Here is a 22,134-nt window from a genome sequence, read left to right on the forward strand (position 1 = left end):
CTACTTCACGTCTCCTAACTATTGTGTCTTTCTTGTTCGCATGAACATTGGGGTGCACCAGTGGACACAGAGCACAAAAGAGACCTGTAATTACCACCTTGTGTCTGCGGGTGCTACACTTTGCACCTATCACTGGGTTGCCATTCCGGTTCTAGGTACGGAGTGCAGCCAGACCCCGGCAAGTTCTTTTGTATTCCTTTGTGCTCTAGCACTTGCATCCAGGGTCAAAGTAAATGTCTCACTCTACTTATTCACGGGAACAAATGGAAAATGACTTATAACTTGTCATATAATATTGAGAGAATATATAGTGAATAATGTACCCCAGGTTGTAAAATACAAGGATATTATTAAGTCACTGAGGAGTTCCATGACCATGCTTTTATACAGGTCATGGAACTCCATGGTGACTTCTAATAACATTATATTTTACGACAGGAGGTGCATTATTTATTATAATAAACACGTTTTAGTGAGTCATGTGGCAGAAATGACACCACAAAGCACCGATTATTAATTACTGATGACATCACCAAACAGTGTTTATAAGGATATCATTACACAGATATTCACAGCACTTGTGTATTATAATTATATACACACAAATGTTTATTTCATTTAGGATACTGCACTTTTAACCTTGCCCTGCAAATTAAAGGCATAGCACAGCTCTAGCCAGCATATGTGGAAGATTAGCAGTGCTTTGTGTATCAATATTGACATAAGGTTGTTACTGAGTTTATCAACAATGCAAACACGCTCTATTTTTGTTGTTGCTGAACGGCCTGCATAATGAATCATTTCAGAATCACAGAATGTGAATACAAATACTGAGGTTTACAGTGATCTGGGCATGACGGTCATAATGCTTTGTTACTTCTTTAGCAAACAATAGCTATGTGTGATATACAGTATATATATGTTCCAAAAATGGCTCCTGCATATCTAGCCTATACTATACTATATTTAATATACTGTATATACTATACTGTCTCTGTGAGTTAGCTACTGATTTAACCATGTAGATTATACACTATCATTTTACATGTTTAATTCTTATGTTCCATTTGGGTATATTCATATTATAAACAGGGACTACTGCACATTTCATCAGCTAGGCATTATATAAGTAATATCTGTCCCCGCTGTAAAACAGGATACCATACATTACCGTATACATGTCATGGAGCTTAGAGGGGATTTCCATAAGCCTTATATTTCCTATTATTTGATATAATAGACAAGTTTGAAAAGGGTCACATAATGACATGACTAAGCACTGATTATAAATCATGATATCACTGTTTGGTTTACAATTATTCATGGTATGTTTGTATTAATGGCATGTTATGGTTCAGATGCTGATTTCCTTGTAACTCACACTTTATTGTACAGCTTAACTGAACAAAATAAACAATCCTTCAGCAAAGGAGCCCAATACCCCTGCCTCTGTCTCATCCATTTCCTCTGCAGCATACATACTAGCTTTATAATAATGTCAGCTATTGATGGAGCTACATGGGTTGCAAACCAAGAAACAAATGCCTTATATCATTATTCCTATGGAGCCCAGGGCTTACATGCTTTGACGCTGTTAAGCAATGCGAGCATTGTTATAAGACACATGTTTGGAACAACTTGGCAACCTGTCACTGCACTGTATAGTGCAACAATGGTGGGTGTGGGAATGAGAGTACTTGGAAAATAAAGGGTACATGTCTATGTAACCTTGTTACTCTGGACCTTGCTGGACAGTTGTGCCGTCCTGTACTGCCGCACAAAGGCATTGCTTATTAATACTGTTGCATATAACTGTGTGCCACATCATGGTAGGTTTGTTGGAGCGCCAGGTTTGGTACCTGCTCAGCCTTATCAATAAGGGCAGCAGCAGAAAGCACATTATACCCCCTTGTTTAACATGAGTGCAATGCATAGGACTTGTGCAGAATATAATTTATGCCTATTGTTTTAATAATGAAAAATCTTTGGTTTATCAACAATATCATTTTGAGTTAAGATGTTAAAACTATAAAGTAATTAAAACAATTTGCTGGGTGGTAGCCATTACCCATTCCTGGCAGTCAGAGAATCTATGTTTAGCAGTTAGTATAATGTATGCAATAGACTGGCCTTGTACTTCTCTAAAGCAGTGCAGTTTGCATTAATAAAATAAAAAAGATTTTCAGCACCGATTTCGTGTTTTTTATATTTTCCATGATTTTACGTTCAAGTACAAATTGTCTCACCAGTTCTCCAAACTGCTCACAGGACTGTCTATTCTCCATTTCTGCTGCTCATCCTTCCTGTGCAATTCTCGGATACATCCACACAATACACCAGAAGATTTATTGGGAAGATGAAGCGCACAACATGTTTTGGGCCTCCATGGATACATTTTTAGGTGAAGTCTACATCTCTCCAATAAATCCTAGGAATAGAAATTCCTCTGGTGTATTCTGTGGATGTTTCACTGGGAGTGAGATTATGACCAATAATTCAGGTTTTTGCTTAGAATGCGGTGCAGTATGATGGCAACATATAAATGAAGGATAATAATAATATTTCAAACAATGCTTGTGCAATAACCAGACACAGGACAAGCAAAGTGAAATGGGCCAGATTCGCTCATCATTCATGAACCCATTGGTCACCTGGGCCCTTGGATGGAGGGCCATACCAACAAGTAATATGGGGCCACATTTAAAAGAAAAAAGACATGCTGAGGAATAGCCACACCCCTGATCCCCCAGTCATCCCCACTATACTAAAACCCTGCCCACAATCCACCCACTAGCCCACTTTTACATCTCTTGCAAAAAGATGCATTTTTTAAAACAGAAATTCAACTCTTCTAGTGCAGAGAGAGTAGGTGTGTGCTCTATACTGCCCCTCGCCTTTGATACTGTAAAGAGGGAAACATAGGGTGGCTGCCTAGGGCAGCAAGGGGGGTACTAAGGGAGCCATTTATTAACGCTCAATTTTTTTGGTTTGGATTTATTATGTGACAAAACTGCAACAATTCCGAATGCAAAAATACATCAGCTAAGACTTGTCTTGGCTTTTGTGCGTCAGTAGGGAAAGTCAAAGTTTTTGTGCGACTTTGTCATAACAATATTGAACTTCCATTTACTTGAAAAGAGAATCAAATAATAGATTGTTTATAACAGTAAAAAAAAGCCCAAGCTGAGTGCACATGAGAATGAGCTGAAGATACTGTATAAACTAAGTGGTTTGTATCTGCTATTAGATTCAGTACCTCTCTGTTTAAGAGGGTTTGAGCAGGTTATTCAGTGAATAAAGCTCTTCATGAGAAGGATTTAATTGCCTTTTAACAGTAATGGACATAGCACACAGCTACTTTTTGTACTCATAAAGCAATGAGCATGTTAAGATTTGGCTAGGGTTGTGCACCACATACTCTGACATGATAGGTTATTTCATTGATATTTCCTTTTAAATGTCTAAACAAGAACAAATGACCTGCCCAAGATTAAAAGTTATTTTCCACAGAAGTGTTTATTTGGCACAGGAAACCTCCGATTCCCTCCAGTGACTGATTTCTTAGCTCGATAAAGCTCAAACAAATGCTGTTCTGAATGTAGTGTCTCCTAAAGAGTTCTGGCTGCAGCATCTGCTTCTCCCTGAGACTGAAAGTGATGGTGGGACTTCAGCCCTCTGGGCTTGGCTCGTTCAGCCACCAGGAGAGTTTGTTGGATAAGATACAGAACTTGGCCCATCTTATTCCTGCTGCTGCAAGAGTCATCATTGTTTAGGTTTAAAGCTGGGTATGTGAAAATTGATTATACACCAATTATACAGTAAAATACAGACTAGCATGGCTTTGCTTGGATTATTTGTTATTACTCAGCGGAGTGGTAAATTGATAATTAAAACAAAGCTAATGTATTTGCCAGACTCATGGGATTTATTACCATAGTGTAAAATCATAGGTTTTCTTATCATTTACTGTCTCAACTAACCCTTCATCAGTTACCATCAATATCAGGCTGGCCTACCAGGATGATACAGGCCTCCCTCCCTGTGGGCCAAGGCTTAAGCCGTCCGCATAGTGTTACTATATTGTATGTTCCATGTGTAGTCAGTTGTATAGGCTTGTAATGTTCCCATAATGGGCAAAAGCCACACATAACCAGTAAAAGTTCTATTAAATAATTGTTAGTGACATTCTCATTTATAAGTGGTACTTTATAATGTTGCTACTTTTACTTGACCTTAATGGGCAAATTTATCAAGTTTCGAGTAAATTCGAGCTTGTTTTTCTAAATTGAATAAGCACACATATCGAATGGTCACTTATTTATTAATAGAAAACTCGTACGAGCTCTAAATACTTACTACTAGTTTTAGAAAAACTACATACTAGTTTTAGAAGGTGAATTTTTGCATTCCAGTTTTCAGGTTTTTTGCACTTAAACCAGACAAGTTTTTTAAGTGCAAAAAAAAACTAGAATCAAGAAAAGATTTCAAGCACGACCGTTGATAAATAACCCACTTAAAGAAGAAGTAAACCTTTTTTTTTACCTATTTTTAAAATTACTCTAAACAACCCTCAGAATAACATACTTTAGTCCCTGCATTCAGTCTGATCTGGGTTCTAACTTATGAGTTGAAATCTCCAGCTCCTTTCCTCTACTTTCTAGTACAGCGTGAAGCCTGCCCCCTCTTCCTGCTGAACTCTCCTTATCTCTTTGACTACAGGAAGAGGAGAGCCTTCTGGCCATGCCCGACAAAGGAGAAGCTTTCTGGGAATGCACAGGGAAGCAGGAGCCAGTGTGCAGCAGCAGATTTTTTTCTGTGTGCATTAGTGATGAGCGAAATGTTTTGGCAGGCATGGATTCGGCGTGGAAAAAAAATTTGTCGCACGTCAAAAGAATAGTTGCGGGTCACGAAAGAATAGTCACGCATAAGAAGAATAGTCACGGAAGACAAAAGAATAGTCGTGGGTGACAAAAGAATAGTCGCGGGTGACAAAAGAATAGTCGCGCATCAACAGAATAGCCACAGGCGACAAAAGGATAGTAGCGCTTCAAAAGAATAGTCGCGCATCAACAGAATAGTTGCGGGCGTCAAAAGAATAGTAGTGCTTCAAAAGAATAGTCGCGCTTCAAAAGAATAGTCACGGGTGACAAAAGAATAGTAGCGCATCAACAGAATAGTTGCGGGCATCAAAAGAATAGTCGCGGGTGACAAAAGAATAGTTGTGTGTCAAAAGAATCGCAGGCGACAATTTTTTTTTTTACACGTGACATTTTTGCCATTCCAAATTTTTCGGTGAAGTGAAACGGGACAGATTCGCTCATCACTAGTGTGCATTCATGACAAAAAATGCACTGATGAAACTGCTTCACAAAGAGAAAGTCTACGTACCCAAATCACAATTCATAACTGTTGAAAACCTAATATCAGTGTTCTATATTTAATAATACAGGTATGGGACCTGTTATCCAGAATGCTCGGGACCTGGGGTTTTTCAGATAAGTTATCTTTCCGTAATTTGGATCTCCATAACTTAAGTCTGCTAAAAATCATTCAAATATTGAATAAACCCAATAGGATTGTTTTGCCTCCAATAAGGATTAATTATATCTTAGTTGGGATCAAGTACAGATCTTAATTGATTCATCTGTAGTGTTGAAGACAATTAACTTGACGTTTTGTGCTTTTATAATACTACAGACTTTTTTAAATTAATGGGTGGGTGTATTTTACATGCTGTGATCTCCCACAGTCAATAGTCTTAAATGCTGTAGCTGGTTTCTTCATCAGTGATGATTCCTGGTGTGGTGTGTTCTTGTGCTAATGCCCCTGTGCCACAGAAGTTCTGCATTTACTTTGTGCCAAAATGCAAAGAAATTATTTAAGAGATTCCTTGAAAGAACAGCTCAATATCATCAACCTTTCTTCCTGCATTCCTTTGTCTTTGTATATATTTTCAATTATTTTAAAGCAGAACCATTGACTTCTTTATTTTGGTGATATTTTCCAAGTAAAAGGGATGCTGCTGTAATTTATTGACCATTTTTTTTCTCCAGCTAATAAATACCAGAGTTTAAAATAGTGTTTTAAGCCAATATTCAAAAAACTCAACAGTTTTTGGAGGCTTAGCACAACACTATAACAAATGTAAAAGTATGGCACGTGGTTTGTTGAGCTCCATGTTTTGAAGGAACCTACTGTAAAATTGTGATGCCAAAGCTTCCAAAATTGCACCTCCATTGGCTTACATTATAATTGCTTACAAGTAATTGCCATGGAACTCCCCCCTGATTAGCATTTACAGAATATATTTGGGTTGGAGGCATTGGAAGATGCCTTTGGTCTATTTGGCACTGTGTTATCAGACTGCTAATAAGACATAGTGCTTAAAGCTCCAAAAAAGTGCCCAATGTGTTATTACACTAACAAACTGCCCAGCCTCCTCTTCTACCAATCCATGGCAGATAATATCATTTTTAGTGATGAGCGAATCTGTCCCGTTTCGCCATAAAATTTGCGGAACGGCAAGAAAATTCACGAAACACCGAAACATCCACAAAACGCCTTTTTCACGTGTTTTTTTTTTTTGTCGCCCGCATCTTTTTTCTTGCTGTGCGCCCTTTTGTGACTTGACCTCGCCCAATTTGATGCGACCGCACCCTCTTTTGATGCAACAGCACCCTTTTTTTGCCACGGCCGTGCCAAAACTTGACGCGACCACACTCATTTTTGACATGACTGCACTTAATTTGACGTGTGACAACATTTTTTTACATGCCCCGAATTTTCACGGAAGTTTCGCGAAACAATTCGCTAATGGCGCAATGTGAATCCATGCCTGGTGAAAAGATTCACTCATCACTAATCATTTTAACTATGTGTCATAAACAGCTAAGAGCATAGCAAAACCATAGATTCTCTCAAAGTGCAAACTTGTGCAATATAAAAAATAGCATAATACCTTATATAACATATAATGGTAGAAGGACCTTGGCGTTCTGTGACCCTATAATGGGCCAGATTGAATTTGACGAGAAAAACAGATCTCATTATTCAATTCAGAATTTCCCCACAGACATCTACTCAGTTTTCATGTGATTCTCATTGACTTTCATCTGAGCCACAATTTTACATTACATGGTACAAAACCCCTTTTATTATCAACTCATTTAATTGTAGATTTTGACATAGAGTTCAATAGTGTTTTCCAAATACAGGTATAGGACCGTTATCCATAATGCTCAGGACCAAGGGTATTCCGGATAAGGGGTCTTTCCATAATTTAGATCTCCATACCTTAAGTGTACTAAAAAAAAATCAATAAAACATTAATTAAACCCAATAGGATTGTTTTGCCTCCAATAAGGATTAATTATATCTTAGTTGGGATCAAGTACAGGTACTGTTTTATTATTACAGAGAAAAAGGAAATCAGGTCTAAAATTCTGAATTATTTGATTAAAATGGAGTCTATACAGGCTTTCCGTAATTCGGAGCTTTCTGGATAATGGGTTTCCGGATAAGGGATCCCACACCTGTACAGTGAAACCTCAATTTTACATCCCCTGATTATAAGTTTTCCTGCATTTTACATCATTGTTTTTTGGTCCCGCTAATATATAACACATAATAAACTTCCCAGATTTTACATTTTCCCGGATTTTGCACCATTTTTTTCTGGTCCCCTGAAAAAAGTAAAATGGGGGTTGTACTGTAAATTTATCAGTATATAAGATCATGCTTGTTGCTGCAAAACGTGATCAATATTTTTGAACTTCAACTTTTTTAAAACTTGAATTTCTACCAACTATCAAGTTAAAATAATAATAAACATTCCAAGGGACACCTCCAGTCAAGATTCTATTGGGGTCAGGGAGGAGGTACCGGAAGCATTCTAACAATTTTCTTTCTGCTTTCATGTTTTTTTCAAAATACAGTCTTGTAAATTGATAAATTAGCTTCTCATTGAATAGAATCTTGACTCTGTTCAGCTGCACCTTATTGTAACACTGGATGTTATTTTATAATAAATACCCCAACTATATAATGATAAAGTCATCTACAGGTTTTGATCCCAATTAACTTAACTTGTATGTTCTTATTTCATAATGAAATCATAGCGACAGCAAACCCGCCAAGCCTACATACATCATTACAGCTGGTGCCCAGTGTGGTCCATACAGAACAAACACACCTAATGTTCCTACAAACAGCAGGGAAGAATTATCGTCTCCACTTCTCCTTCTGGCTATTGCCATAGATGTGAAGTTAATAAATGAATTAGCATTGTTGCCTCTGCATGGAGATCTAGTGAAGGACAATTAATCTCTGGGTAACGTTCTGCACAAATCAATACCTGCTTTTCCAATATGTTCTTTTATGTTAAGTTAACACAAGCTGACAATCAGCTACTGAGGTTTATTCACCTTCAAAGTAGTTTCTTCTGAGCAGGTAGGCAGGCAGGCAGTTTTTAATTTTGTATTAAGGTTTATTAAAGGTATATTATCATCAGAAAACTATTCGGTTCATTAAATCATTGTATACTTCTGTCATGGTTTTTATGGTATCATTTTTATTACTATATTACACTTTTCTCGTTGCAAATACTTTATTCTACAATTTAAGATGTTATTCTTGAACCAATAAATGTATTTTTTAGCTGGAATATTGGCATGTAGGCAGCCATCTCACTGCATTGTGTCTGAGGCTGAGCTTTTTCAGAAGGAGCCAGCACTACGCAATAGAACTGCTCTCAGATAACCTATTGTACCTGTACCTCCCATGTACCGGGAGGAGTCATGATTTGTCTGAGACAGACTTGGATTTTTATTATAGAATGCTATTCCCATATCTACCACTAAGTGGGGCATGAGAGCATTTTTAGCAATTAAAGGAACAGTAACACCAAAAAATGAAAGTGTATAAAAGTAACTAAAATATAATGTGCTGCTGCCCTGCACTGGTAAAAGTTGTGTGTTTACTTCAGAAAGTCTACTATAATTTATATAAATAAGCTGCTATGTAGCCATGGAGGCAGCCATTCAAAGGAGAAAAGGCACAGGCACATAGCAGATAACAGATAAAACACTATTGTATTCTACAGAACTTATCTGTTATCTGCTATGTAACCTGTGCCTTTTCTCCTTTTTTCCAGCTTGAATGGCTGCCCCCGTGGCTACACAGCAGCTTATTATATAAATTATAGTAGTGTTACTGTAGCAAACACACCAATTTTACCAGTGCAGGGCAACAGTGCATTATATTTTTATTACTTTAAAGCTCTTTCATTTTTTGGTGTTACTGTTCCTTTAATTCAGAGATAAATCTAGTTTTCAAAATCTTCAAAAGTGTTTTGGTAGTAGGTTAAATGTACCTGTTGGACCACATGCTTATTTCCTCTTATTTGGGTTTGGGGTTTCTTTGGTTCATCTCCCTATCCATGACATAGAGGGGGACACTTAATATTCTATCCCCTAAGGTGCAAAGGTTGAAAAAAGAGATTATATTGATGTTTGCAGAGGTCTGTAGTCAGGGTAAGGGCTGATGTATTGCCAATTTTTACCAACTGTGCTTCTAGTTTCTTTGCTGGGGCTTCCAACTTTTGCTTTTTGCTTGGGTACTTAAAGGAGAAGGAAAGGTATTTTGGCATTTTACTGCCAATAGATTCACCACATTAGTGTTATATTTATTCTACAGAAAGCTTTATCATACCTGAGTAAAAAGCCCTAGAAGCTCCCTCTGTTTGTTTAAGACAGCAGCTGCCATTTTAGCTTGGTCTCAGTAGCTTCCGTGCTGTAGATTTGGCTGCTGGTAGCTCAGATTACACAGAATTGGAAAGGGGGGAGCAAATTATGATGGGAGGGGGAGGAGGAGAAGGGAAGGGGAGAGGGAAGCAAACTGAGCACACGTGTACACAAAAGAAGAAAATAACTCCTGTGTTTCTTTTGAGTGCAGTGTTTCTGGCTGTATTTACATAGACTTCTCTGATAAACCTTGCTCAGTTTATACCTTTCCTTCTCCTTTAAAAATAAAAGTGTTCACAGACATTGTTATGTATACCCCCTTAAAGGAACAGTAACACTAAAAAATAAAAATGTTTTAAAATAATTAAAATATAATGTACTGTTGCCCTGCACTGGTAAAAGTTGTGTGTTTGCTTCAGAAAGACTACTATAGTTAATAGAAATAGCTGTTGTGTAGCCATGGGGCCGGCCATTTAAATTGAAAAAAGGAGAAAAGGCACAGGTTATATAAGAAGATAACAGATAACTGTGTACAATACAATGGGAATCTATGCTACGTATCTGTTATCTGCTTAGTAACCTGTGCCTTTTCTCCTCTTTTCAATTTAAATGGCTGCCCCCATGGCTACACAGCAGGGTATTTATATAAACTGTAGTAGTGTTTATGAAGCAAACACACAACTTTGACCAGTGCAGGGCAATAGTACATAATATATTAATTATTTTTATACACTTTCATTTTTTGGTGTTACTGTTCCTTTAAACACATTGGGTTGAGGTCATCTTTAAATATGGAGGTAAGGATCTCTGCAGAAGAACCTATGGCCATGTTTTGTAGGATATTTAGGATATAATTCCAAGTAATGGTATTGTTGAACCTATTTGTTGTGCCTATTAGGAGGGGTAGGGTTAAAAAATCCAGGTAAACCTATGCGCTAAAAATGCCTTATAGAAAGCTCCTGTGCCATGTTGTCCTGCGCCAGGTGTCTATTGACTTGTTATGCCTTTTTCTTTTTGAGACTAGGGCATTTTTGCACACACAGTTGGTGGCCATGTAAAAAGAACACCCATAATGATGCAAATGCACCTGGTGATCCAGCTACAAATGGCTAGTTCCCAATGGAAGAATTAGCCAATAGCCACTGCAATTAGAACCAGAGGCAACCACAAGAGGGATTTCAGTATGGCTTATGTATCTTCATGGCTGTTTTGGCAGAGGTGGATTACTGTTCAAACATCAGTATAGTAGTATTGACTGGAAGCTGTTAAAATGGAACAAGGATTACCTATGCATGATTTGTCATGGGAACACTGTTTAAATACAAATAATTGATTTTCTTTCCCCATTAATCTCACATATTGTGTTTGTATTTTTTGCAAAAGAGAATTACAAAGGTATGATTTATTTGAACAAGATGGCTTTATCTCTAGAAGCATTTTAGAAGGTGTCCCTTTTGGTTTGCTGGATAGTTGGTTGGTAACATTACCCTGCTTTCTCTATTCCTAGGTATACAGCAATAGTAAGGCCTATGGATATTCAAGCCAATAATGCTCTGACCAAGATTTGTATCAAAGCTGCACTCATCTGGATTTTGTCCATGACTCTCGCCATCCCAGAAGCTGTATTCTCCGATATGCACCCTTTTTACGACAAGGAAATCAATGTAACATTTGTGAGCTGCGCGCCCTACCCTCACTCCAATGGACTGCACCCCAGAATCCATTCAACAACGTCATTCTTAATTTTCTATGTTATTCCACTTTCCATCATTTCTGTGTATTATTATTTTATTGCGAAGAATTTGATGAGGAGTGCGTCCAACATGCCCGTGGAAGGAAATGTACATGTGAGAAGACAGGTATGAGTTTAAAGTTTTTAGTTGCGTTGGTTTATGTTTGTTCATCAGTTTTATTAACGTCAGGCAAATACTTTGCAAGCTATACTAAACCAGGTACAGGGAAAAATAGTCTTTGGGAGAATTTTCTCCTCCTACTTAGGCTGGTAGAGCCATTCATTACACTCTATGGGGATGGGTTTACTGGAGGCAAGGCTGGAGAGGGGAGGATTTTCATTCTCAATCTGTATAGAAGAATGAATTCTCTGGAAAGCAGAGATACTTCAAGTCCCAGAATCCATTACAGCAACGTAAGCCTTATTTTTCCAACCACGACAGCTCCCACTTAACTGGAGTAGAGTACCGGTAACACCAGACCCTCAGTCTCAGCTGGGCTCTCAAAATACAGTGTGGAGGAAAGGAGAGGTCTTGCAGAACTATACTGTCCAACTTTTCAAAATGTGATTTCTGGAATCACGTAATTTCTCTTTGGCAAAAGTAGTCAAGGCACATTCAGTACCAGAGTTTATCATGTATTGACACCCCCTTGTGCAGGAATCCCTCTTCACTTTTGTGACACCTTTTAGTGGAACTGGGTCACTTCCAGTGGAACCTTTAGGGATTTCTTGAACATAAATTCCCTAACCATTATGAACCCTACTCAAACAGGCAGTGCCACCTGGGACAGATACCTCGCACATACCACTTCTACCATGTAGGTGCTTAGAACTGTTCTTTCTAGCTCAGCCTCTTTGACATACACTCCTAAAGTGCACTATGACAGTAGCTACACCCACCACTATCTAATACCTCATTCACAGGGCCCTGTTCCCCAATGTCCAGGCCCGGATTTGTGGAGAGGCCACAAAGGCCCGGGCCTAGGGCGGCAGAAATATAGGGGTGGCATTCCGCCCCGCTGCAACTAAATTTTGAAATTTTGCCCCCATACGGAGCAATGGGGACCTCTCCCCACTGCTCCGTATGGGAGTTTAAATGTCTGCCCATGCAAACCGGGGGGCGGCCTTGGGGTGCCCGGAACGCAAATCCGGCGCTGCCAATGTCACCAAGGGCCTAACTCCTTCTGGAACTCAGCAGAAGAGCAGCTTCCCTGAAAGCCCCATCCTCTGCATGTGGCCATGTCTTTTTTTTGGTCTACCCACACAAAACTAATTTTTGGTACAATGTGGTCACTTCCAAAACGATAGTTGACACTAACCTAGGCTTGCCAACCCTCAGCCGCCCCCTTTCCCAAAAGTCTATGTGCATCAGCTTCATTGTGGGATTTTGCAGCAAGCATCTGGTGGTGGATTGAGGACTAAAGGTAGTGGTAACCCTAATGTGTTATTTCTAAAGTCAACGAGGTGCAAGTCTATATCTGCTTCCTGCATTTAGTGAAATATGTGTATAGATATATAATTGTTAATGATAAAGTTTACCAGGGTTCAGATGCTTTAAACAAAAAAAGTAAATTGGTGCAATATCTAATTGTGCAGAAATTGTAATGTTTATATTATTATTCGCTCTTTAGCATGGACATGCGCTAAGGCCGAATTTGCTTTGTGTGCATCAATTTATGTTCCAAACAATAGGGCTAATGTGGCTTTTCTATAACTCAAATAATCAGGTTCTGTTCTGGTATTTCAATCATGAAATTAAAGTGTTTACTTGATCAGAGGCTGCACATACCCAGCAGTTAATAGCAAAAGGAATCATTGTGTTGGCAATTACATAGTATGCTAGATTGTACATGGCAATCAAGTTTTCTTTCAAACATTATTGAAGTGTAGTCAAAACAAGTCACATTTTTATACTTTTTGCACAAAACAAACATTTAGAAGGCGCTCGGGGAGTTTGATGGAACGCAGTAATAACAGGAGTTGAACATGCCCACTGCGATTTTCTTTAGGACGTGCTTGTTGGATGCAGGTCGGCAATTTGTGAACCGCCTGTGGCTGCCTTCTGAATACCAGGAAGTCACAACCTCTTAAGAACTAACTAGCATATTATTATAAATAGGAAAATCAAGTTAATGTTAATGCCAACTTCTGCACTGGACTGACTGAGTCATTAGGCATTTAGTAAAACAGGAAGAACCATCATGCTTTTAATAGCAAATACATTTATGGGCTTCTTTGGCAATTTTTGAGTTTGGGAATTATTAATATGTAAAACTTTTTTGAATAAAAAAAACTTGAATACCTTAAAATTTGTGGGTTTACTAACTTGAAAAATCCTCAAAAATCTTGAATTTAAAAATAAGCCTTGACTTCTCCCATTAACTTCTACACACACACTACACAAGCTTTTAGATGCCAAAGTTGTTTTCGTGTTTTTTACACCTAAAAAATATCACATATTCGAGTTTAAATGCAAAAAATTTGAATTTAAACATTGATATATCACCCCCTAATTCTTCTTTACTAGTTTCACAAGAAAAAGTACTTTTCACTCACCTATATAATTAATTTCTTTTGCTTTATTATGTGCGAAATCATGTCCAAACTTCATGGGGAAAGGAACACAACTAGGCCTAAATTATGTTCTCTCCTTCCACAGTGATGAGCAAATTCAATAGGGATGCGTTGGCGTGCAAAATAAAATCTTTTAGAAACCCTAGGTCCCTTTTAGAGACCTCCCTCCCAAACTGCACCACAGCAGACCCCCATGTAGTGTAGTAGTGCAGCAGGAATTGTGGGTGATATCAGGTACATCTTGATGTCCTATTGGCAGTGATCACCTACTAGTAGCATGTACAGCTGAAGACAGATCCAGATTGGCTACTGGAATGAGAGCACTGGAAAAAGGACATGAAGCAGAGTAAAATGGCACACACAAATTCTGCTGTGATACTGCTGTGAGGCTTACTGAGTACTTGGAACAAGGATAGCTGGGAAAGCTGGCCGCTCTTATGGCTCCCCACACAGTATGCCCTCAGTAGGGAGAGAGTAGTACTTGGTAAAGGAGAGGTATGAAAGCTGATCCTGGCTGTACAACTGTAGGGATAAAAATAAATGGCTCTCAACTGATGAAAACAAAGCCAAAACATCACGTAATGTGCCAAGATGGAGACGTGCCAAAAGTCAGACCAGATAGTCAGGAGGAAGTAAGTGCAGCACCAGAGGGGGAAGCCAAAGACCAAGGTCAGGAAGGCCAGGATTGAAACAACAACACAGGCACAGTAGGAACAGCAAGACAATGTCAGAGCAGCAACTGAAACTCAGAACAAGCTTAAACAATGCTTCAGCTGCATGAAAATGCATGTAAGAAAAACGTACATTTGCGAAAGGGAAAACACTAGCGCACACCACTTTTATTTGCCTATTGTTTTAATCATAAAAAATCTATAGTTGTGGTTATTTCTTGAGCTAAACAGGGCAAACTGAGAAACCAAGGCTACTCCATATCTGGTGCTTGTGAGGTATATATTAGATTAGCAGAGCTCAGTAAATCCCCCTAGTTTATTTTGACTGATACGTTATACCGAGAAGCAGGTAGACGAGCCATAATATATTGACAATATTTATTTAATTACTTAATACTTAATTTATAGGCCTATGGCACTTTGGTGATTAACTGTTCCTGCTTGACAATGCTGATGTCTATCATTGATAGATTATTTCCCATTAATCTGATATGTTGCTGCTGTAAAAATATAGGGGTAACAGGTTTTAGGACTAGGGGGCTCAGTTTCCCCAATGGATATACATTAGACCTGGTCATATAGGATCCAACTCCAAGCACGCATTACATAAAATTCTTTCCTCTTAGGTGGACCCTTGCCGTACTGGTGGAGGAAGGGTTAACCACACTGTTTCCACACACAGAACTTGATCTTACAAATAACTTGGGTGCCTGTTAGGGATGAGCAAATTTTTTTGCCAGGCATGAATTTACAGTGAAATTTTGCCATTGCCAAATCTCTTCGAAAAACTGCGTCAAACATTCACCGCAACAAAAAATTCACCAGAAAAAAACACCCATTGACTTTAATGTATTCGAAGTGAGAAAAAAGTTGAGGGTGTACAAAAAAATTTGTCGCCCATTGACTTCAATGCATTTCATCAATTTTTTGCCATTTCACAAATTTTTCAGCAGTTTTGTGAATTTGTTAGCGAAGTGAATGGGACTGATTCACCCATCACTACTGCCAGTGGTTCTTTAAAAACAAATGAATGCTTTATTTACTGAACTTCTATTTTTATTAATTTATTTACATTTACATATTTGGTGCTGACTTTGATGGTAAAAGATTAGGTCTGTAAGTGCTTTGTCATATCATTACAGCACCCTCACGCACTGGCTTTAATACGTACAAGGCTAAGCTGACAGTGGTCCAAATGCTCTCTGACCCTAAACCTGAGCGCTTGAGTCCCTGTACTGGAAGCATTGACACCGCAGGGTACTACCCTGATCCTGCCTTTCACTACTAGAGTGAGCTTTTACCAATTTATCTTGCACTTACTTCCACTTACTGGGCCTACCTCTGCCTATGCCCTACTACACCACTTCCTTTAGCAAGTAGAAAGCAAAATAGAGTGGTGCCTTCCCTATATATATAATTTATTTTATATTTCATATAGACTAAGGGAATCCTAAAACACTCTGGCATGTTACTGCGCTGCCAGGAAACAGTTTAACCCAAAACTGGGAAATATCAGCCCCTCTCCAGGCCCATACTTAAGATGGCCATACACGGGCCAATTGTAGCTGCCGATATCGGTCCCTTAGACCCATTCGGCAGCTTATCAGAACATGTAGGGGCACGAACAACAGGCCTGCCCGACCGATATCTGGCCTGAAATCGGCCAGATATCGATCAGGCAGGTTACAAAATCTAGTCGGATCAGGGACTGCATCAGCTCGTTGATGCAGTTCCCGAATCGATTGCGCCTATTCCGGCTATTCCGCCCCAAGGCCAAACGATTGAATTAGCCTGAATTCACCAGATATCGCCCATGCGTAGGTGGGGATATCGGGAGAAGATCCGCTCGCTTGGTGAGCGGATCTTTACGTGTATGGGCACCTTTAACTGGCCAAGACCCCTCCTGGAGAAACTAAAGAACTAAAGGTTGAAAAAAGCTTTATTGTCCTACATATGATAATAATAATAATGTAAAGTGGCTGCAGACGGGGAAGGGTGCTTTGGCACTATATAAATAAAAATATAAATACTGTACATGCTAGTGAAGCTTTTATAATAAATATAAAAAACTTTTCACCTGCTACAGTTTCATGGCAAAATGTACAATGTACAATATATGCTATTACAGAGCTAAAAACATTCCTAACTGCAATGTAATTTTGCCTTTCCATTGACTTCCTTTGGCAACAGTTTGCCATTTTGCTAATCTTTCTGTGGTTTCACATATTTTTCCCGCTAATTACATTGGCTCAGCAGCAAATAAAAAAGTGACAGTGATTTAACTTGCCATTGTGCAACTATTAGCAATCAAAACATGCCGAGAAGGAGACAATGTTTGTATCTCTTACAGTATGTAGTGCTATAAATTATGTATATGGCTATTTTTATTTAACAGAGCCGTTGGCTATGCGGAGCTTAACATATTTTATATGCTAATGTTGATTTCTGCTGATTTTACATTGCATTTGACATTAAGATAATTATGTCAGCATAGATTCCCCTGAAAATTGTATGAATTTTAATACCTCTGTTCTGGGACATTTTTCTTCTCAAACCAGGCACATATGTCTCTTATACAGGGAGATAATGCAGGTAAATACCATGCAATCCCATTGTATTAGAAGGGGCAATAATTACATGTGTTCACTCTAAGCCCATTAAATAGAGCTTATGGGATTTCTACAATGTTTAACTCTTTAGGGTACAATGATGGAATATTGGTGTCTGGGCCTCCCACCAGTGTCTTTGGTTTTTAATATGTTATATAATGCCCTATTCCTAGCAACTTTGCCATTGGTCTTCATTGCTCACACATTAGAGTATTTTAGTTATTTGCCTTCCTGTTCTGCCTCCTTCTGGCTTTAAGATGGGGGTTGCTGACCCCAAAAGACAAAAAAAATTATTGCTGTGAGGCTACAATTTTATTGTTGACTTTTATATTGCCTATTTCAGTTTTGTTGAAATCACAGCCTGGTTGCTTGGGTAAATAAGACCCTAACAACCAGATAGCTTCTGAAACACCAAACTGGAGAGCTGCAGAACAAAAAGCTAAAAAACTGAAAAACCACAAGTAATAAAAATTGAAGGCTAATCCAATTTCTCAGAATATCAATATCCACATCATACTTAAAGTTAAAGTAAAGGTGAACCATACATTCAAGCAGGTTAAATGGCTTATCAGGTTTCAGGAAATTACAGAACCTTCAATTTCTATTTGATAATGACTTCTTGTTCCACTCCCCTCAAAAACTGGTTGTTCTAGGGGGAACAATATTGTAGGGGGAATAATATTGTATGTCTTGAGTAGAAACTATTGTGGATAAACCCAGACCTTAACAGCAGGGGCCAAATAAATATATCAGAAATCTATATGCATGGTCGCTTCGAAGAAGTCTATACATCCTGGGGAATAGCTAAATCTGGACTTAGCCCCATCTTAGGCCACCTTCTCCCACAATGAGCCATTATTTCTGAATCCCAGCCCAGTCCTAAACTCCAGCCAATCAAATAACAAGACTATAGATTATAATGGGAAGTGTCTGTTGTCATTTATCAATGACATTTTCGTTTTAGAAAATTGTGGAGATCAAAACGCTCTTTGTGCCTTTGACCTTCTATCTTGACTAGCCAGATCTTAATAATGCCATGTATTCCTGTCTCAGCTCATTAGTCCATCATGGCATATTATGCAGATGTAGTGTAAATAGATGTCCCGCAATCATTCCATTTAGAACAGTGTGTTTCTATGGTATACCCCATTCATATATACTGGGATGCATATAATATGATTTACATGAGGCTGGTCAGATCGGATTTGTGTTTGTCGGCATTCTTGCATTTAACTTGTAGCAGGTGAAAAATGGAGGCAACGTGTCTATGTAAAATGAGTAATGAGTCTGGGGTAGGGAAAGGCCTCTTAGAATAAATGTTGTATTTATGTATAAATCTAAAATAGTTATCTGTTATTTACTTCTGTCGGCTGTTCCTACTGGGATTACTCACTCGGGTCCAGCCGCACAGTCTGATATGTGTCTGCAAATGAACGGTTATGAGGATAACTCATTGGAAAACAATAGAGCACAAACATTTTGAGTAAACAATATTTTTCATGGCATAAATAACAATGTATAAGCATTGAACTAGAACTGCATTCTATGCTTATTTTCATTTGTGAGTCTGTAAAACAATAAAAAATTAAACTATACTTTCTCTTTGTTCCATAGATTGAATCCCGGAAGCGACTTGCGAAAACCGTATTGGTGTTTGTTGGACTCTTCGCTTTCTGCTGGCTGCCCATCCACATCATCTATTTATATAGGTCCTATCATTACTCGGAAGTAGACACGTCTGTATTGCATTACATTAGCAGCATCTGTGCCCGCGTCTTGGCTTTCACCAATTCTTGCGTCAATCCATTTGCCCTGTATTTGCTTAGCAAGAGCTTCAGAAAACAGTTTAACAACCAACTTTTCTGCTGCCGGCCAAGACTCATAGTAAGGACCCAGAGCATGGGCAGAAGTACGACCAGGATGACTTCTCTCAAAAGCACTAACCACTCCATGGCTAGCTTTAGTCTTATTAATGGGAAGCACATCTGCCATGAGGGTTGTGTATAGTCAGTATGTGAATATGGACTTCAAAAGACATTGACCTACCTACAAAGCACCTACAGTACATTGAATTTTTTTGTTTTGTTACAACATACCTGTAAATAATAGATGGATTTGTTCAGTCCACTGAAGCTAATATTTGTGCCAATTGTTGTGTTTCCTAGCATACATGCTGCTATAAAAGGAATTGGCAGCTAATTGCAGGAAATGGCTCAGGTGAAAGATTTACTGCGGATGTAATTTACATGTCTCGCCAAGATCTATATGATATTGGATATTTAAAATGTATTTATTTTCTGTATACAGGACTTATAGCACACATAAGGAAATATTCATCAAAGGATGAAGTAGAGCTTGCCCTAGGGAACTTTCAGGGCTTCCCATTTCCAGTGCATTTTTTATATCACCCTGAAATACAAAATCCCATACAAATTAAGAGGGCTGTAAAGTTTCCCTTTGGTGAACTTTGGAAATCTGTGTTTCACCCTTTGATAAATATACCCCAATGTGTTTCTCCTTGGCGTATTTCCACCAGTTGTGACAGGTGGTTGCCATGCAAGTCAAAGGCAGGAACAGGGGTGGGGCTATTAGAGTTGTACAGAATATTGTTTACCGTCTCTAATCGTATCAGTGCCCTTGCTCGGCTTCAGACAGGGATCCCAGTGCAGAGCATTGAATTCCTCTCTGTTCCACAAGGATTTTTTGAAGTATTTTGAATGTGCAAGAGTGGAGCATTGTCATTGAGTAGAAACTGTGTCAATTGATGAATGTTAATGAAAACAGGTTTATTTTCATTTGATGTATTAAAATGCATTCAACAAAGAAAATAAAACTGTAAAAGTATGAGGGCTGTGTAAATATAGGAGTTACGTGTAAATGTAAGGATTGCAATGTGCTTAATTTGAGATAGAATAGCCCCCAACATAACGTGTCCCTAGACTGAGCATAACCCTAATTAATAGGGTTTATCGTCCAACACTTTTTATGTCAGCACATTAAACTGCTGTGGTTGCTCAGGCCTTTAGGGATGTTGTTCAATTTGATAGCTGAGAGCTCCCAGAGTAGTAGTGGGCTGGAAAAGCATAATAATGAGCCCCTGGTTAAATACGCATTAGGAAAATTCACATTAAATGGATTTACTGACAAGCAAACTAAGGGGAAAGTACATTTGCTGCCCATGTGTAAATATTATAATCTCTCAATGTAACTCGTTGCTGTGTAGCATTAGCATATACACACGGGCGTTTGTACCTATTGCTATAAGGTGCTTGCTGTTATCAGTCACCATGTACTTACTGGGAACAGAACTAGTGTTGAGCAATATTTTTTACCAGGCATGCATTCGCAGCGAATTTCTGCATTTCGCCATTGGTGGAAAATTCGGCACGCATCAAAAAAAATTGCGCTTGTCACAAAAAAGTGAATGTGTTCGGCAACAAAAATGACACGTCATTTGACGTGCGTCATTTTTCGTGCTTCGCAAATTTTTACAGCGTTCTGCAAATTTTTCAACAAAACGAAACGGGACAGATTCGCTCATCACTAACCAGAACAGGTAACCTTCGTAAAGCACCCATAGAGTCTCACACCAGCACCAGTGACCAACAATGATTCTATAAAAGGAATACAATCCATGTTTCATGTTTCATCCATTACCTCCACTGCATGCAAGTGGCAAAATCCAGCGCCAAGCACCCCTAAATTTTGGCTTGACTTCACACCCAACACCTGTGGCCGAATCTGCTTCTCACAAGCCAGGTGTACTCACAGCCAGGTGTATCAAAACCACTGTGTTTGTTTGTCAGGAAACCAGAATAAACAGTATAAAAATAGTACAGAAAGAAAAAACACGGGTTCACCCTTGTTCACAACTGGATTTATTAAGCTCCTGGAAACATAGTAGCTTTGACTGTACAATTAAACTTATATATACAGTCAATTTATTTTAAAATTAAATGAGCTAATATGTAAATAGATGTATTTAGATAAAACATAGAACAATAACATGAGATAATTTTCTCATAAAATACCAGATGCCAAACTTAACCTAAAACCAAGGAAATAAGAATGGCCTTTGAAACACAACCAGATGCAGCTTCATTGTTTGCAGGCAGTCTGGGTTTCAAAATACAGGTATGGGACCTGCTATCCAGAATGCTCAGGACCTGGCTTTTTCCAGATAAGGGGTCTTTCCAAAATGCTGATCTTCATACCTAAAATAAGCCAAGTATGGTTGTTTTGCTTCCATTAACAATTAATTATATCTAAGTTGGGATGAAGTACAAGGTACTGTTTTATTATTACAGAGAAAAAGGAAATCATTTATAAAAATATAATTTATTTGATTAAAATGGAGTCTATGGGAGATGGCCTTCCTGGAGCCTTCTGGATAACAGGTTTCCAGATAATGAATCCCATACCTGAAAAGAAGATTTTTTTTTCCTAAGCTTATCCCACTTCTCAAATGGGTAGAAATCTGCTCCAAGCCAGCAAAGGGTATTTGTATATTGTGCTTTAATGAGGTCTCAAGATACTCAACAACCCTTAATGCTATCATTGTCCTGTCCACAAAGAGCCAATTACACTGGCAGATGAGCAAGTTCATAACATAGATGAATGTGCAGTCAATATATCCCCTAGTAATTTCTGTATACCTTGGAGACAAGAAAAGGTCACGTAGCACAGCTTTTAGAACAACACTGGATGGTGTCTCGCATGGAGGGCTAGTTTCTATTCCCCCTTTTCACTACTGATGGAGCTAGCATTTTTTCTAATGTCTTTCCCTCAAAAAAGTGTCATGCAGATAT

At 38.5% G+C, this 22,134-nt stretch overlaps 1 protein-coding gene across 1 annotated transcript in view; it reads left to right on the forward strand.

The window, feature by feature from the left end:
* Positions 1 to 21,635, forward strand: part of grpr (gastrin releasing peptide receptor) — a 38,469-nt gene extending 16,834 nt beyond the window's left edge. The window contains exons 2-3 of the mRNA XM_002938249.5: positions 11,248 to 11,599; positions 18,941 to 21,635. Coding sequence (XP_002938295.1) covers positions 11,248 to 11,599; positions 18,941 to 19,333 — 745 coding nt within the window. The 3' untranslated portion in view covers positions 19,334 to 21,635. The remainder of the gene's footprint in view (positions 1 to 11,247; positions 11,600 to 18,940) is intronic.
* The last annotated feature ends 499 nt before the right edge of the window (positions 21,636 to 22,134 follow it).

The sequence above is a fragment of the Xenopus tropicalis genome, chromosome 2, assembly GCF_000004195.4.
Source record: "Xenopus tropicalis strain Nigerian chromosome 2, UCB_Xtro_10.0, whole genome shotgun sequence".
In the NCBI taxonomy this organism is placed as follows: Eukaryota; Metazoa; Chordata; class Amphibia; order Anura; family Pipidae; genus Xenopus; species Xenopus tropicalis.